Source organism: Microcaecilia unicolor, chromosome 8, assembly GCF_901765095.1.
Source record: "Microcaecilia unicolor chromosome 8, aMicUni1.1, whole genome shotgun sequence".
NCBI classification, from domain to species: domain Eukaryota; kingdom Metazoa; phylum Chordata; class Amphibia; order Gymnophiona; family Siphonopidae; genus Microcaecilia; species Microcaecilia unicolor.
The window spans coordinates 183659086-183678146 of record NC_044038.1 but is presented as its reverse complement, the minus strand read 5'-3'; the positions used below and the strand labels follow the sequence as shown (position 1 = coordinate 183678146).

Below are 19061 nucleotides of genomic sequence, written 5' to 3'. Positions count from 1 at the left end.
ACAATATTCTTGTTCTTATTTTGCATCCCTTTCGCTCTTTTGGGCACCACCACACACTGGTCAGATTTCAGCGTATTGTCTACAATGACACCTAGATTTTTTTTCTTGACTCCTAAGGTGGACCCCCTAGCTAGCATCAGATGAGCTTATGGTGTTCAATCACACACCTCTCCTAACATGGTGGAAATGTTTGGGAATCTACTTCAGTTCATTAAGGAAAATTATTAAATGCTTACAGCTACACCACCCTGGGCTCTTTGATCCTCTGATCTCAGAAGTGAACCAAGACTGACCAATTCACTGTTAGGAGCTAAAGGAAGCTGCCTTGTTCATATAACAGGTGACCTGCTTGTCTCTAACTCATTGCTGGCCCAAAGATACACTACATGTGGCCCATCGTCACAAACCAGTGCCCCAGCATGATGTTAGGGACACACTTGCCCCAGACCAGATGCCCCAGCCTTTTGTTTGGGACACACTTGCCCCAGACCAAATGCCCCAGCATGGTGTTAGTGTCGGGACGCATTGTTTCTGAAAGCTCCCTCCCCTCTCTCTTCCTCGGTCCTATTGCCACAGAATCGCAGGGGTGCTTCGGTGCCCGAGAGCGCTCCGAACCGGGCCTCGGGCTCCAGATCCTCCTAGGCGGCTAAGCAAGCAGTGCCCGGCGGTGTCGGGCTGCGGACACCACCCCTGACTCGGCTCTCTGGCGTCCCCCCGCCGGCCTCTGCCGGGACTGGTGGCGCTGCTTCCCCGCCCCAGAGCGCAGATGGTGGGATCCGAGCCACGGACGCTTCCATTGCAGCCGCCGGAGGAGGAGAAGGCGGTGCTGGGGACCGGGAGGCACCGAGCACCGTGAGTCGCGGTGCAGGACCCGAGAATGCAGCGATCACTCTGACCGGCCGAGGTAAGGCGGAACTGGGTTCCGGGTGAGGGGGGGGGCAGCTCGGCTTCCTTTACCTATCTGCGATCTATTGAGCTGGGGCTGCGTCTGTAACCCCATGCAGGCCCCCGAGCCCCTCACCCCAAATTGTCTCCTACTCTCCCTTCCCATCACACCCTATTCGCTGTCACCTTGCCCTACCCCCTTCTCGCCTCAGAAAGCTCCCTGCATGCCCTCTACAGTCTGATGCCACCCTCTGCACGCCCCTAGCAATGCACTTGCAGGCTGAACCTTGCATGGGTCCCCCCCCCCCCCCCCCCCCCCCCCCACACACACACACACACACCTTTCCCCACTGACCCTCAGCTTCAGGAGTGTTTACATTCTTCCCAAGTTTGCCGTCGGGGGCAGATTCGCTTCTCGTTCCGATATAAAGAGGAGACGGGATGGTTTGTGGAGTAGATTGTGGAGGTGCAGCTCCAAACTCTGGAAAAGGCCCAGCTGTTAGCAGGGGGGCACCTCCGAAGGGTGCTGTGCCAGAGATCTACCCCTCAATTGGGAGGGGGGGTGCAGGATGGAGATTGCTAAGACCTAGGAAAAGAATTGGTTTGAAGGGTTGGGGGATTTTGGCCTTTTTCAGATTTGTGAACTGTGGCTCCTTCATGGTGTTCTGGGCTATCACTAACCCAAATGATCCTTATGTGTATAACTAGTCCAATTTAAGATTGTTATTTTTATAAAGTGCTTTGACATTTCATGTCTGAAAAGTGGTAGACCAGAGGTGAAGAAACATTAAAGTTTTAGATATTTTTATAATTCAGAAAGAACTGTTACTACTAATTAGTCATATCTAATAGCCCATAGTTTGGTCCGCCTTGTCCTCCATCCGGATGATCAACCTAAAGCAAAAGTGCCTGAACTGTAGCTTAAATTCACCCCTTACTGCTGTTTTTGCTGGCAACCTCACCTCTTCTCTGCCTCTCAATAGAAGGTGATGGCCTAGGGCTGAACTTTGCCAGAGGTGCTCCACAGTCAGTGAAGAGTTATCCTTTCTCAGCCTGCCCAACGCATGTCCATCCTGTGCAGAGGAACAATGGAAATAAATCTCTTCCCTGGTTAATGGAGCCTCTGCTCCAATAATAAAGTGGACTCAGCTCCCTGGTTCTGAGCCGCAGAAGCAGCTGCATTGAAGAGCCTGCTTATGTGGAGCTGACCAGAGGAAGGAGTGGGGTGGAGCAGGGGCCCAGAATATTCAACCTCTTTCAGTTTTTGCATTTTCAAAGCACAAAACTTATGTTTTATGGAGGGACTTGACATACACAGCACTGTACAATGATGATAAGTATTGGGCCCTGGTTACTAAGGAGCACTAGCACACACTAAATGCTAGAGACACCCATATATTCCTGTGGGTGTCTGTAGTGTTAGCACATGCTATAAATGCTAGCACGGCTTAGTAAACAGGGCCCTGAGTCTCTTCCCCAAAGAGCTTACAAGTGGCTACCTGAGGTAATGGGAGATAACAGGTCACAAACCTTGGCTTTCCTGGTCCTCATTTTTAAGGAGGCACCAAGAAAGGGCGGCTCTTTTGGCACCCATTAAAAAGTTGGCTGCAAGCTGCTTGATCCTGTAACACAGAGCAAGAGAGGGAGATGTAGCCCCAAAGAGAAGACACACAGAAAAGCAGAAATACGAGGAGGGGGCAGGACCAGTTTAACCATTAGGCGGTTGCCTGAGGCTGAAGTGTCTAGGGGACCCTGAATCAAGGTAATACAGTAGGACCTGATACCACACTAACTCCAGGAATCATCAGCATGTAGTAATGTAGGTACATGGGATTCACCCCCGTAAATAATGCGACATGAGACAGAGTCATTATGTTGCAGCTTTATTTGTGAACACCAAAGCCAGTATTTAATTAGTAACCTGACCATGGGTCCATCCTCCCCCCACCTCCCTGCACAGCGGACCTCTGAACAGTCCAATGCTATCCCCCTACCTATTCTCCGAACCCTCAGAGCCCAAGGGGTGAACACCGAGCAGTCTACGTCCCATCAACTGACGCTGCACCCTGTGGTGCCAATGGCACTTCTGGAAGTTTCCATCTTGATCTTACCAGTCTTAACCTCTCCCACTGACCCAGGTTTTCCACCACTAAAACGAGCAACAGCTCATATGGTGTCAGGTTCTGATCTTTTACACAGGTCCAGGGTGGGTGACTGGGTGATTGCACTGTACAGGAGGCTTCCTTCTGTCACATAGCTAGCTGCCAGACCCACCCATGCTCCTCACGACCCTCACCCCACCCAGTCTGAGTGCGGGATGGCTAGGAATGTTCCAGCTCCCCTAGAGCAGCAAGTCTTAAAACAGGGGCCCTCGATGGGACAATCTCAGTCTGCTGTTTGCAAGCAGATCTGTGATCACATGTTTAGATGGTTTTTCCACTTATTTTGAATACTGAAGATTTATTTGTTATGGGCTATGTTTATTTGAATTGAGGTATATGGAATTTTTTGACCTATGATCGTACAGTGTTCTAAGCAAGTTGATGACCTTTTCTGAGGTCTTTTTTCTCCAGTTTTTGCTCAAACATTTATAGTGTTGATATGTGGAGACATTTCAAAAGAAATCAATATTGCAGTCATTTTTATTTTGTTATTAGGAATTTGAACTACTGTAGTCTTTTTTTATTTTTTGGTATTCAGATTTGGCCCTTGTGCTCATTGTGATTGGCCCCTTGCGATTTGAGACATTGAGCCCCCCCCCCCCAATTCTCTCCATATGTCCAGTCAGCCAGTTGCCCCCTTTTTTTTTTTCTTGCAAGGATAGTTGCTGAATGCCAGGTCTAATTCACTTTTGAAAATTTGCCCCAATATACAAAGCTAAGTTTAATGCCGACAAGTATGAGGTCCGATTATGCATTTTTACAGACTTTTATTTTTGGCCAGGATGGGGTGGGGGGGAAGGCATGTGTTGGGATAATGATGATTGTTAAGTTTAATTATCAAAACTAAGGGGGACTTCGGAACATGCAAGTTAATTGGGAGGGTACAAAGCTGAATGTTTGCTTAGGGTGCCTAATACCCTTGCAACCCCCCTCCCCACCCCAAAAGAAAGAAAAATGCAGACAAAGGCAGGAAGGGGGATGAGACAAAGGGGGGGGGGGTGGAGAGAAAAAAGTAGAGGCAAACAGGAAGTGAGAGAAAAGAGAAGAGCAAAAATACAGGGAGGGGACAGAGGTAAGAAAGAGAAATAAAAAGAAAAAAAAGAGCATAGAGGAAGAAGGCAGGAGGAAAAAAACAGACACAGAAGGAGAAAACAAGACAAGCAGCAAGAGACAGGAGGATAGAGAAGACACACAGGGAGGTGAGAGAAAGAAGATAGGTGAATTATGAATAAAAACAGGAAGGATAAAAGGTCACAAAAAGTGAAGGGATGAGACATGCAGTAAAATTGGATCCCTAGTCATTGTCCTGCATGGGGCCCTGGGGAGCCTCAGGAGGAAGCAGCAGTGGTAGGGCCTGAGGTCAGCGTGGGGTTGAAGGAAGCAGAATGTTTCTGGGTAACTTTCTGTGACTGCAGCACTGCTGAGGTATCTCTTGGGTTGCAAAGCCTTGCTGAAATGTTACCCATGATAAAGGAAGCTAGAAGGAAAACTTAGGCAGTTCACACAAAAGCTCTCTGCATGGCTCACATCTTTTACAAATTGCTCTTCTTGCTGCTGGTTCTGATAATCTTATACTGTCACATAGAAACCAGCAGGCATGGAGGAAGGACTGCCCCAGGATCTCAGACAGGGATTAGCCCCCCCCCCCCCCCCCCCACTCAATTATCTTTCATGTACCTAAACCCCTTCCCCTTGAAATATGGATAACAAAACTTGTTATGGTGGTCGTTATGTTTTATTTATTTCAACATTTCTATACAGCACAATCCAAAAGTTCTCAGTGGTTAACAAAATAAGCAAACAAAATCATAAAATAAACATTTGTTCTTACAGACATAGAACTTCAAACAAACTAAGACATATACTCAGTCTAATTATTTCTGTCAGCTTAATCTTGATCTTATGCCACTCCGTAAACTTCCATAAAAAGATAAAGTTTTTACCTCTCATTTGAACAGTTTGTTTCTGATAGAAATATAGGCAGGTTACAAGCAGCATTTTTAACCCCCCCCCCCCCCCCACACACACACACACACCACACCAATACCAAGTCTGTCTCGTACCTTCAAAATACACCTGTGCTAAGCAGCATCAGTACTTCAAAATAACAAGCCTGCTCTAAACAGCAAGGCATCTCCCAAAGCTATTTAACAATCTAATCATCAATACATTCCCCATCCAAAGCCTTCAGTCTTTTCAAAGCAAATGCCTGTCCTAGGCATCAATATCCCCCCACCACCTCGCTCAGCCTCTTGTATTTGCTGGTAATGGAAGTGACAGAAAGGGTGTGCCTGTGCTATTACTAGAGAAGAGTGGCATGTTTATGACATCACTAATAGCCAATCAGGGAGCAGGTTTTATACCCAATGCCTCCGGATTGGCCAGCCAGGATCTCCAAGGTATGGATGCTACAGCACAATAGCTGAGGGAAGACAGGATATATTGTGAGCCTTTTCTAGGGACCCCTCTGAGAGGACCTGTTCCTCGAATAAATGCTACAGCAGAACCGATTGGTATCTTGAGGAAGAAGGGCTAGTTGGAAGGCTTTGGATGGAGGCATGTGCCTACCTTCTCTGCATGCTTAGTCTTCCTGAAGGAGATACTAGATATCACCACCTGAGATATTGATAAGCTTTAGAAACCAGCTCCTATAAATAGTTCTAATTACTGGGGCAAAGGCCAGTTGCTGTGTTTATTTTATTTCTCCTGAGAAGTTTAGTTGGCAGCTATACTAGATATATCATTAGCAGTTGAACTGCAGCGTTTCTTGTGTAATACTGTGAAACACAAGTTATTGTAATTAAACTATGTTAGTGGATTATCCTCAGAAACAGGCATAATACAGGCCTAAATGCTTTCTTAAGCCGCACATATCAAGTTGGTCATTGCCTATGTCTTCCCAGTCAGTGCACACTTTGGCTCTTTTGGTCAATGGTAGAGTTACTCTAGTCCATGCATGAAGCTTTTTCTGTTATGCACCATCCTCTGTTGAACACGTTATCAGTCGCATTACATAATACAAACAGCGCTGGTGATTTTTTTTGTAGCTTTTCAAAAGCCTGTTTATTTAGAATTGCTTACAGTTTCTTCCAAGTTTCTGTAGTAACATGTTTTTGTGTACTGTAAATGTTTGATTGTCCCTTGATTTCCCCCTCCCCTCAATGGTGATTTGGCAGGTTATAAACTTTATAAGCAAGTAAATAAATAAAACATCACATCACCTGATATTAGCAAAAACAAAAGCCAGTCCTGTTTGAACATTTCATATCTGCCAAATGGACTTTCTTGCTGGTATTTCAACTTCTAACCAATATCTCCTTATGAAAGAGAAGCAGTCTGCAGACATTTACTGTATACATGGATAAGTGGCATGATTTGAGACTATATTCTTACATTCATGAGTATATTTTTATGCATGAAAAAAAAGAAATGTTTCAAAAATATTAGTGAGAAGATAAGAACATAAGCGTTTGCCATACTGGGACAGACCGAAGGTCCATTAAGCCCAGTATCCTGTTTCCAACAGTGGCCAATCTAGGTCACAAGTACCTTGCAAGATCCCAAAACAATAGAATACATTTTATGCTGCTTACCCTAGAAATGAACAGTGGATTTTCCCCAAGAGCATGTCCCTGGCTTATGGACTTTTCTTTTAAGAAGCTATCCAAACCTTTTTTAAACCCCGCTAAGCTAACTGCTTTTACAATATTCTCTGGCAATGAATTTCAGAGTTTAATTACTCATTGTGTGAAGAAATAATTTTCTCTGATTTGTTTTAAAATTACTGCTTTGTAGCTTCATTGCATGCCTCCTAGTGTATTTTTGGAAAGAGTAAACAAGTGATTCACGTCTACTCGTTCCACTCCACTCATTATTTTATAGACCTCTATCATATCTCCCCTCAGCTGTCTTGTCTCCAAGCTGATATCTACTTATAAATAAGTCATCTAATGATGTTACTGTTGTAGGAGGAAAAGCCTCAAACAAATGATAGGAAATGCCGTTGTCGAGTACTTAATCAACCTTAGGGAGGCCCATACATTCATCACTGGCACAAAAACCTCCTGTCCTTCCTTAATCCTCTTATATGAAGCAAGTGCTCTCACGTAGCTCTTAATATCAACTTGTATTAATATATGAAAGGAAAACTTATCTCTCCAGCTGCTCAGTCCTTTGCTCAGTCTCTTTTCACTACCCATGGCGCAACTTTGGCCAAGGTTTCGACTTCTGCATCAGGGTCCGTGGCATCCACCGACTGATGTCTGTAAGAGAGCGTATTCATTACATCGCACAGTACTCTAAGCATAACCTCTCCCCATTCTCCCAAACAACATCTCACATTCATAATTGGATCCTTTCACGCTCATGTTGTTTGGGAGAATGGGGAGAGGTTATGCTTAGAGCACTGTGCGATATAATGAATACGCTCTCTTACAGACATCAGTCGGTGGATGCCACGGACCCTGATGCAGAAGTCGAAACCTTGGCCAAAGTTGGGCCGTGGGTAGTGAAAAGAGACTGAGCAGCTGGAGAGATAAGTTTTCCTTTCATATATTAATACAAGTTGATATTAAGAGCTACTTGAGAGCACTTGCTTCATATAAGAGGATTAAGGAAGGACAGGAGGTTTTTGTGCCAGTGATGAATGTATGGGCCTCCCTAAGGTTGATTAAGTAATCAACAAAGGAGTTTCCTATCATTTGTTTGAGGCTTTTCCTCCTACAACAGTAACATCGCTAGACGACTTATTTATAAGTAGGTATCAATTAGATTTGATAAGTTTGATGAACAGAGTGATATTCTACAAGCTCTAGTTTGATATTTATCTCCAAGCTGAACAACCCTAGCCACTTTAGCCTTTCCTCACAGGGAAGCTTTCCCATCCTTTATCATTTTTGTCACCCTTCTCTGTACCTTTTCTAATTCCACTATATCTTTTTTGAGATACGATGACCAAACTGCACACAGTACTCGAGGTGTGGTCGCACCATGGAGCAATATAAAGGCATTATAACATCCACATTTTTGTTTTCCAATCATTTCCTAATAATATCTAACATTCTATTTGCTTTCTTAGCCGCTGCTACACACCGAGCAAAGGGTTTCAACGTATCATCAATGATGACACCTAGACTCTTTTCCTGATCGGTGACTCCTAATAGAGAACCTTGCATCATGTAGCTATAGTTCGGGTTCCTTGTTCCCACATGCATCACTTTGCACTTGCTCACATTAAATGTCATCTGCCATTTAGATGCCCAGTCTCCCAGTCTCAGAAGGTTCTCTTGCAATTTTTCACAATCCTCTTGCGATTTAACAACTTTGAATAACTGTTGTCTACAAATTTAATTACCTCACTAGTTATTCCTATTTCTAGATCATTTATAAATATGTTAAAAAGCAGTGGTCCTAGTACAGTCCTCTGTGGGACCTCACTATCTACCCTTCTCCATTGGGAATACTGATCATTTAGCCCTAATCTCTGTTGTCTATCTTTTAACCAGTTTTTAATGCACGATAGAACCCTACCTCCTATCCCATGACTCTCCAATTTCCTCTGGAGTCTTTCATGAGGTACTTTGTCAAATGCCTTTTGAAAATCCAGATACACAATATTGACCGGCTCACCTTTATCCACGTTTGTTCACCCCTTCAAAGAAATGTAATAGATTGGTGAGGCAAGATTTCCCTTCACTAAACCCAAGTTGGCTTTGGCTTATTAATCCATGCTTATGTATATGCTCTGTAAGTTTGTTCTTTATAATAGTCTCTCTACCATTTTGCCCAGCACCAACGTCAGGCTCACCAGTCTATAATTTCCGGGATCACCTCTAGAACCTCTTTTAAAAATTGGTGTTACATTGGTCACCCTCCAGTCTTCTGGTACCATGCTTGATTTTAAAGATAAATTACATACTACTAACAATAGTTCCAAAAGTTAATTTTTCAAGTCTGTCAGTACTCTGGGATGTACACCATCCGGTTCAGGCAATTTGCTACTCTTCAATTTGTCAAATTGCCCCATTACATCTTCCCAGGTTTACAGAAATTTGATTCAGTTTCTCTGATTTGTCTGCATGTTTTGTTTAATTAATTTTTTTTGTTTGCACCTTTAACTCATGAATTCAAAGGATGCAATGCAAAAGTAGTTGGTGTGTGATTATCACAGAACACACATGACCAAAGTCAATGATGCAACACTTCCATGATACTCCTTATCACAAAACAATGCACTGATTCTATTAGTCATATAGGACATACATGTAATCATTATATGTCTTAATATATTATGGTTACATCAAGTGGACCAGCTAGTATTGCAATGGGTCAGTGATGGTTTCCGACTGGCACCCATATTCAGAGAAAAGATATAATTAAAGGATTGAAATGAAGAAATCATGCACTAGAAACAATTAGAAGTGAGGAGGAGGTTGACCTGGTGACTACAGCAGCACCCAGAAGACCAGAGCCGAGGATGGATATAGGTAGTAAACCTATGGAGCGAAGCCAGAGCACCTTCAAAGCAGTTTACCTATTATATACAGGTACTTATTTTGTACCTGGGGCAATGGAGGGTTAAGTGACATTGCCCAGAGTCAAGAGGAGCTCCAGTGGGCATTGAACATGATTACAACAGGCAGTAGAAGCTGGAGAGGTGGCTTGAGCGACACAGAGGCCTCAGCTTTTTCTGGAGAATTACTCCTTTGTAAGGAAGTTTCTTCTTTGTTGCCTCTGCAAATACCCTAGTAAATATAAAGTTTATTTCATTACAACAAATATGCTGTTCTCCTGCCATAAAATCCCAGATTGTTTGGGAAGCAGCCTTGAGGATCCAATCAGAAGAAGTGATAGAAAAGGGGATCAGGGTGGCGAAGAACGGGGAGTGCAGAGAAACCCTACGATCCTACCTTACTGTGCTATACTTTTATTTTATTTAATGGAACGATAATCCGAAGAATAGAAAATCCGCGTTTGGATTCTCTCCTGTAATCAAAACCTTCAGTGTGACCTCTTCGGGGGTGGGACTCTAGCAGTCCCAAGAGTTACACTTTCCCGTATCATTTTGGACTGAGCTGTCCGACCAGCCCCCGCACTGCCCCGTACGTCCAGCCGAGATAATGAAGGGGGGGGGGGGCGGACCTTGCTCATTCATGAAAGCAGGAGATGGGAGGAGCTCTTTTTTTTTTCGGGATGCTTTATTGGTGTGGTCGGTCTGGGGGCGGAATCAGAACTGGGCGGGGTCCCTTCGTTCGAGCTCGCGCGTACACGCTTACGTCGGGAGCGCGTGGCTCGTGCCTGCGCCGCTGAATGTTGTGAATTAAAATTAGTCGTTTTGTTGGGTTCGGCCGCGGCCCTGCTGCTTCTTAAAGGGGCCGTAAGCGGGCTCGGAGCCCGGCCCCGCAGCTTCAGAGCACAAAGAGGCTGGAGACAGCTTATTACGGCAGGAAAGGAAAGAAGGGGCAGGGCAAGCGACCCTGCCCCGAAGAGCTGAAACGGGCGGCGCGCTCTGCCAGGTAAACGGCGGCCTCCTCCCGTACATTATTTTGGCTGCAGTTATTGCGGGCGGCGGGGCCACACGTGTTGATGTTGATCTGCGACCGGCGCTTCCTCTTCCTCAGGGACTGTGGGGCTGGGGTCTGCTAGTGAGAAAGGGGGTGGTCTCCGGATCCGTGGCCTGTGCCCTTCCCTTTGTTGTCTCCCGCTGAGCACATGGTCTGGACCTGCGCCTGCCTGCTCTGCTCTTAAAGTCCCAGTTTGGGGGCAGCTTTTCTTGGCCGTTCAGAACCGGGACTTTGCTTTTCGCTTTGATGGCCCTATTTATCCCCGGCTTTCTGTGTCCGTGATGCCAATGGGGTCTGGGGAAATAGAGGCCTGGCTGGCGGAAATGTCTGTTTTGAAAGCAAGCTGCCTTCGGCTCCCAGGCCCGCCTTGTCTTGTCTTTGCATTGTTTTCTCAGTCTGTCTTCGTATTTATAAACTGGCTTTCGGCGCACTTGAAGTGCAACTGAAGCTAACGAAGTCCCACTGGCGTGGCAGTTCGAATCGAAGCAATACAATTGTATATTTAGGATAAGCCAAGTTTTTAATCGAAAACACTTTGGGGGAATGTCACTTCTTTGAAAGGCGTTTGCTTAACAAAATTCACTTGATTGCCTTGCCTTGCCTTGCCTAGAAAAGTTGGGAAACCAGTCAGCGTTTTGTCCTTAAACCCATTATGATGTGGGTTTTGCAAGATTAGGCTTATGATACTGTAGCACTTCATTTCTAGTTTCTCTTTTCACAATCATTTATTTAGTATTGTGAGAAACCGAACATTAAGGGATAGCAGCTTGAAGAGAACGTGTGTGAGTTGTATTAGATTGACAAACGTTTGGAAGGGGTTACACCGTTTAGAAGATATGTAACTATCAAGTGCTGCTCACGTTTGTATCAGTTAATTTCTCTTATAGTTACAGTGATAATCGGTGGTATTGTGATGTCATGAAACATTGTAAAAGCTGCCGTGGGATTGGCCAGTGCCAACAATGGGCATTGTGCATTCTTAGCTATAGGTTCTGGGGTAACTTGGTTAGTGTAGCAGAGCAGGGAAGAGGGCGAATCTGCAGCTACATAAGCTGGGCTCAGGCTAAAATTTGGAATTTTCTTTATAATTGGCCTGCTTTTTTTTGGGGGGGGGGGGGAAGTGTGTGACTTTTATTGTGAGAGATGGGCATTTTGGGGATCCTATACGGAGTGTTATTGGCTTGATTAAACTAGTCACCTTATTTTCTAACTCCTCTTATTCTCTTACCTATCTATATGCTCCTTCTTTGCTTATACCCTACACTGTCAATTAAAATGTTCTATTACTATTATGTTGACATTGTAAGTAGTAACTATGCCATACTTTTTTATTAGTTGATTATATTTACTGCTGTAATTGCCTATTGCTCATGTTTGATTTATTCTTACTGTACACCGCCTTGAGTGAATTCCTTCAAAAAGGCTGTAAATAAATACAATAAAAATAATCAATCATTTTGGTTGATTGCATGCTAGACTTTAACTCATTAAAAATGTGATGTGTTTGTATGAAGAGTTTTTTTTTTCTCTTGCTCCTTTTTTTTGTTCACCATTTAAGTTCTGGGCCTTGTAGTAACTTCTACATACCTGTCACATTTTGCTCATTTTTAACCTGAAGTTATTGCCTTCAAAACCTAGTCGGAAAAATATATAAAGTTAGTCCAATAAAAAAAGTGTCCTTTTAATCTTCTTTTTTGCTCTGGTTTTATCCGCACACTTATTCAGAAACTGCATGCTGTTACCACACAGGGCCCGTGCTAACATTTCCAGGGTTCTTTTTCTGTCCTTTCACCTTGGAGTTGAAGGGCCTTCAGGCACATTATTGGGTGACGTTTTAGGATGCTGTGTTGGGAGCATTTTACTTGTAGGTTCATAGGGGTACAAACTTAGAGAGCTGGCCATTAGCCCTGGCTGCAAGCTCAGAAAGAGAAGGACAGGAACCCAGTCCTGCAAGCTTGGCAGAACCATCCTGAGCAATGACTGGGGTGGAATGAGCTGGTAGAAATAGAAGTACCTTAGCAGTGCCTCTTAGTACTAAGCAGGTGCAGCACAAATTTGCATAGAGAACTTTCTGGTTTGTAACAAAACCAATCCATACCATAAAGGAAGAAGCTAGTTCTGGGAATCAAGTGCTCTTGGATGTGGTGATGAAGGTGGTGCCCTAGTGCTGGGAGCTCCAAGCCCAGATAAGAGTTCTGCTCTCACCATTATCTTTGGGACTAGTACACATTCCCTCCTATGGTGCCTTCTGGAAGATAAATGCCATATGGAAAAGGGCACATTCCTGAGAGGTGCATGTGGCGCTGGCATAGGAGAAATGTAGCTTTGTAGTTTAGCTGTTGGGCAGGGGGAGATTGTGGGAGGCTGATGTAAACTGCTGCCATTGAGAATTAAAAGGCAGAGAAATTATCTAGCTGTGGCTACCACCAACCCCCCCCCCCCCCCCCCCAATAGTCCCACAGTACAGAGTGGTTGAGCTGTATGAAAAGGGTGACTGTTGGTCTCCCTCTTCCACCGCTTTGCGGAAAAGTGTTCTTGATTGTGTTTGTCTGGGATTTGGTGATGGCAATACTTTTAGCAGCTTCTTGAAAACCTTCAGGCTGCTGGGGTCTGTCTGTGCTCTCTGTCTTCGGTCTCATGTCTGCTCAGGTAACATTTCTTTCACTAAATGCACAGTTATTGCTCGATGGCTGCCTTTTGGTTTGGTGACATGAAGTTGAGAGAGAGCACATGCTAAGCTTCATGTCTCATTCCTCTGTGCAGTAATATTTCAGTCGGTAAACTGAACAGGTATGAGCTGAAGCGGCAGAAGGTGTACACTGACCAGCCCCAACAATCTTATCGCAGAAGGAGATTAGGTCTTTTACAATAAGAGTGAATGGGATGAGGCATTGTGGGAAGATCTGAGGTTTTCAGAGCACCAGACCTTCTCTCGCATCCCCCCAGCCGAGAAACTGGTGCAGAAAAGACGCTGCTGCACAGGTTGTCCTCGGGCCAAGAAACATGGTAAACCCCAGTGTCAAAACTTTCTCTCACTGTCAGTGTGACATAGATTCTGGGCTGCATTCAAGAGTTACAAGAACCTGAGGAGCGCTAGACAAAGCTGCCATGGTAACTGTGCAGCCTAGATTGTTTGTTTAATTCTGGTGTTTTGCAGAAACAGGAATTGGAGGCTGCAGGTTCTGTGGTCTGTTGGGTCCAGCGTGGGGTGTGGTCAGGAAACCAGAGCCCCAGTGGTCCATTCAGTCTGTACAGACATCTTTCTTGTTTGTATCTCTGCATCTTGTGTTGTGCTTAGGATGCTGTCCAGCTGTGGGAATGCTTGAGTTCTGTCTCAGGTTAGGAAATTGGTGGACACTGCTTCAGGTCTCCTGCTGTTCAGATTGGAGAGAGAGAGAGAGCAGGATCCTGTGCTGCCAGTGGTGTGGCCACTGCCCTGGCCTACATGTCGGAAGGGTCACATCCTCTTGTCAATCTCTGTTCATCCAAACCCTAACGCTTGCAGCCTTGAGTCTGTGTGGTTCGCTTTGCCTACTGTACAGTTACTCTGAGTTGGAAGTGTTGGGCTCCTGCCATTGGAAGCACTGGCTTAGATAAAGCCAGCTAGTCATGACTCTTGCCATCTAGGGTTGAGTTTCACTGGGTTTTGATTCTCAACAGAGCGAAGGCAGGCAGTGTCTGGTCTGTACTCGGAAGCTGAGGTCCAGCACCCCTCCGCCTCTCCGACGTCACCAATGCGACCATGGGAACTGGCAGTGAATAGGCGGCCTCCCTCAATCCCCTTTAACCAGCGGAGATTCTCAGGGGGACCCTGCAGCACCCCTGCACACCTCAGGCGAAGGTATGGAACCCTGCTTGGACCCCAGCTCCAAAAGATCATGGTGGATGAAGCTGAGGGGACCCGTCAGAGCAGGGGGCAGGCCTGGGGTTATAAAGGGCTCTAAAGAGGAGGAGTTGTAGGATGGATCATCCCTGAACCTCCCCTGGTACATAGTCTCCATCATCACGTTAACAGTTGGTTACGAATGCATGTAGATTCGTTCAGTGCTTGCGTGGATGTTCTCTCTGTCTTCCCTTCATCTCTTTCCCTTCATGGTTGATCACTGAAGATTGTTCTGACCAGTAGGCGACTGTGTGAACATTCTGACCACAGGGTAGCAGTTGGATAGAAACAGTGAATCCTGAGGGTGGTTTGGACCTCATTTTACCACTCCTAGGGAGGTGTGTGCTTTTATCCCTGGCCTTGCTGTCTTGCACCTCTCTGCAGTCGCTCACCCTGAAGCTGAACAGCAGGGAAATGCAGACCCCGGGGAACTCCTAGGGTATGGTGTGGTGGTGTGTATTTTTGTTTTTGCTGTTGCCAGATTTGCATTTGCTTTTATCAGGATAGTAGTTTTCACAGTGTCTTTCTTCTGTCTCTCTCTGGCACCATGCTGCAGTCCCCCCATTCGGCATCAGTGGGGACGACAGGACACACCTCTGCAGAGCCTGTTTGCCTCACAGAATGAAAGTTTTGCACACCTAGCTTTGATTCAGCAACACTTCCCAGTAGATGAACCTCGAGCTTTTCCACTGGGCAACACACAGGCCCGAATGCTTCATCCGCCAGCACCCCCTTCTCAGCAGAGTCCATTCATGGTCGACCTCCACGAGCAGGTAGGTGGGACAGAGCCAATGCAAGTCTGTTTGCAGTATTATTTTCTGAACAGCAAGTGCAGGCTGGGAGATAGCGCTGGGTAGGTCCTAGGTATAGCCAAAACTATTGGAACCAGTTGCACTTATAGATCCTGGGTGTGAGGGGGAAGGGAGTCTCTGTGTTGGAATAGCAAGTGGGTACTGCAGGGCAGGAGCAAAGTTCATCAGTAGTGTGTGGGAGGGTTGCAGTGCTGGACTAGCGGGGGAGGGGGGTGCTGCAGTGTGATATCACTTCTGGCTACATTCATCAGCTCCTTTTTTTATAACCCCTCCCCCTACCTCATTCTCCATCGGAGCTGACTTGAAAATGTCTTTCACACTGACTCTCATTCTGTCTGTCTGTCTTTTTAAGGTGCACCAGGGACCTGTCCCTTTTTCCTACACAGTTACCACAGTAACTACCCAAGGTTTCCCGATCCATACGGGCCAGCACATCCCAGGGTGCAGCTCCCAGCAGCTCCCAGCATGCTCAGTAATGTTCAGTGGACAGCATTATCCGCTCTGCTGCCTTCCTCCTCCGGTGAGATGTCAGCTGCACTTGCTTCGATACTGTTGGGTGGTCTGTAGACAGGAAGACCTGAACCGAGACTTTCACTTCAGCAGTGTGTGGGCTCCCATTTGCTCCTCCCCAAAGCTGTGGAGGGGGGGGGGGGCAGGCTTATGTGTATGTTGCATGCCCATCCATTCCTCCTGTCCGTTCCCACCCTCTCCCATAGAAATTGGATCCTGTAGGGACAGGAGCAGCTGCTAGGCTCTCACCAGTCCTCGGGACGTACCCAGTCAGCCAGGTTTTCAGGATCCCCACCATGTATGTGCAGGATGCATTTGCCTACACTACATCCATTGTATGCAAATTCATAGTGGGGATCTTGAAAACCTGACTGGCTAAGTATGTCCTGAGCATAGGAGCCAACTTAAAATCTTGGGGTGCTAAGCCCAATGGAAATAACCCCTCCCTGGCCACATACAAGGAATTTTCTCAGTCCACAGATTCGGCTCCAATGGTCCTGAGGACCAGGTTGAGAACCCCTGAGCTAGCCTGATGTGTAGGGGAGACATCCCAAAATGTATGTTGTTTTCTGAATGGATTTTCTGTCTTAATTTTTTCACGGGGGGGGGGGGGGAGTTGCTTCTGACCTGTTGGTCACACATTACCCTAATACTTGTAAAGCTGGGTTAAGTAAAAGGCTAAAAAGAGCTTTAGAATCTGCTGACCCTGTTAAAGAACAGATACAGTGTAGGACATACTTAAAGCTGTAGCTTGTGTGTTAACATGGCAACATGTGTGTCTGTCTCTCCTGCAGCTGATTCAGGCGTGTGGCATGCACCAGCTTCCAGTCTCCTACCAGCCATTCACACCCCTCCTCTCCAGTGACCATTATATCCTCCATCCTCCACCCCCGCCAGTGCCCCCGCACCAGCCTCCTCACATGGCCCCCCTCAGCCAGTTTGTTCCAGTGCAGCCTCAGCACCCACGAATGGTGAGTGGAACAGCAGTCATTCAGGGGTCAAGTGGGGGTGGGGGCCAAGCTGTTAACATTCTCAGTCTTTTGTCAAAACCATTAGAATATGGGCAGATTCTCTGTATGAAGAAAGTCGGGCCTACAAACTTAGTGGCTAAAATACTTTTTTTTTTTTCCCCCAAAAAAAATGATTCTATTGCATTCCATCCAAGCAATTTACCTGCTTGTACAGAAAGTTTACAATCTGCAACATTAACAACTAGGGAAATCTTTGTGTTCTGAATGTTCTTTTCTTCCTGGTTTGAGTGTTTGGTCTGACAGGAGGTGCTGTAAATCGGAGGCAAGTCATTGGTGGGTTGAGGAGAGGCTTCACCCAAAGCATTGGACCTTGCTCTCCAGGGAGGAACAGCCTCTCCTTCAGTACCAGCAGTTGGTAAAATGTAGAACCAAGATTGGGCAGGTCTGTGCCGGGCTCAGTGGCTTCTTCATAGCTCTGCCCTCTGAATTAGAAAGGGTGTTCAGCTTGAGGAGATCAGACTTCCTGGGTGGCAGTCTGTTTCAGACTCCAGGTGTAATACTGAATAGAACATATAGGAGGGAACGAGGAGATATGATTCAGACATATAAATGCACAGGAGGTGAGCCTTTTAGTTGAAAGGAAGCTCTGGAATGAGGGGACATATGATGAAGGTAAAAGGGGTGTCACGAAATGCCTAGCCACCCGCCTGGGGTTACCCTGTGGCCACTTAGAGGACCTGTCCCCAGCACAACTTAGGTCCGCCTGCACCTGCCACTTGTGCTCCTTCTGCCGAATGGGTCAGAACCGCCTCTGGGTGAGTCTCATGCTCTCCAATTATCCCCAGTGATTTCTAGATTACTGAGGCCACACTCCCAGTGGTTCCACAGTTCCCAGAAAGCACTCACAGACCCAACACACAAACCACTAGGATTCTTGATCAGTCCAGACATCAGAGTCAACAAACAAAATTGTTTATTTTCTTAACAATGAACAAAAATGAGAGTGCAATCGCCAAACAATAGCGGGTAACTGAAATATGGATTAATTATAACACTAACAAATCATTTGCTTACTTCCTAGAAAGTACCTGGGGAGTTCAGGACATGAATTCACCAAGCCTCAGCAAAGAGCGCTCTCTCTCTCTTCTCCCAGGCTAAGACTGAAACAGCCAGCAACAACTGCTGGGTAATTTCAAACTACAGGCCAATCAGAGCCCAGTCAACAAGTTTTAAAAATATACTACTCACAGTACTGTAGATTCACTTTTTCACTAAGTGAAACTAAAAGAGGACATGCACTTTTCTATAACAGCTTTAATATAAAACATGCACCACCTGCTGGTCAAAATAGAAAAATGCACTTCAAGAGTTAAAGGCAATTTTACAGGTTTAAAACACACTGTTCTGTCACAAGGGTTAGACTTGGAAGGAACCTGAGGAAATACTACTTCACGGATAGGATGGTGGATATGTGGAACAGCCTCCCGGTGGAGGTGCTGGACAAACTATTTGAGACGGGTACATAGGATCTCTAGGAGAGAGGAAGGGCGAGTAGATGGATGAAATGGACAAACTGGATATGCCATATGGAGGCATATTTTCAAAGCACTTAGACTTAAAAGTTCCATAGTAACCTATGAAATTTGTAAGTCTGCTTTGAAAATGAGCCCCAAAGTCTCTTATCTTCCTTCATTTTTTGTTTCTGTATATGGTTGTGTGAACTTGGGAAGTAGATTGACAAGTTCCCTTGGATTCCTAAACATGAACGTTAAGAACAAAAAAGCAAAATAAAAAATACATAAAAGTGAAGAAAAATAAACAATTTTGGAACTAAGACCCAAGGAGGGAGACGCAGAGGTCTATTGAGTCCAGCATACTGATGGTGGCCGGTCCAGGTCACTTGGATGTGCCCAGAAATCATTTCCTGTTACTGAAATAAGATGCACTGATCCCTTGTCTCTGACTAGAAGGCTCTCTAGAGATTTGTCTAAGTCTTTTCTAAAATCAGATGTTATTAACTTCCCAATAGCCAGATGTAAATTTTGGGTGAGCCAATGGAATCCCCAAGCCCCACCAACTGAAAAGTCTGGAATATGGCCAAGGCTCTCTCCAGCTCAGCTCTCCAGTTGTCCGCAGCCGTGTACCGTTTTTGCATGCGCCAGGTTCTGGCATTGGGCAGCTCAGGAAAGCTGCAGATAACTGCAGAGCCGAGTTGGAGAGAGCCTTGACCACATTCAAGGAGCCCTGCCAGCTGCAGCAAGGGTGTACCACTGCTG

The 19061-nt window shown here is 45.7% G+C and overlaps 1 protein-coding gene across 2 annotated transcripts in view; it reads left to right on the top strand.

Annotated features, from left to right (window-relative positions):
* Window positions 1–786: 786 nt before the first annotated feature.
* Window positions 787–19061, top strand: part of RNF44 (ring finger protein 44) — a 34682-nt gene continuing 16407 nt past the window's right edge. Inside the window, exons 1-5 of one of the 2 annotated variants that reach the window (XM_030212825.1) lie at window positions 787–904; window positions 14270–14450; window positions 15049–15265; window positions 15657–15824; window positions 16609–16785. In XM_030212825.1, the coding sequence (XP_030068685.1) occupies window positions 14344–14450; window positions 15049–15265; window positions 15657–15824; window positions 16609–16785 (669 nt within the window). In that variant the 5' untranslated portion in view covers window positions 787–904; window positions 14270–14343. Of the gene's footprint in view, window positions 905–10335; window positions 10562–14269; window positions 14451–15048; window positions 15266–15656; window positions 15825–16608; window positions 16786–19061 lie in introns of those variants that run through there. The other variant, XM_030212824.1, reaches the window with a different exon arrangement.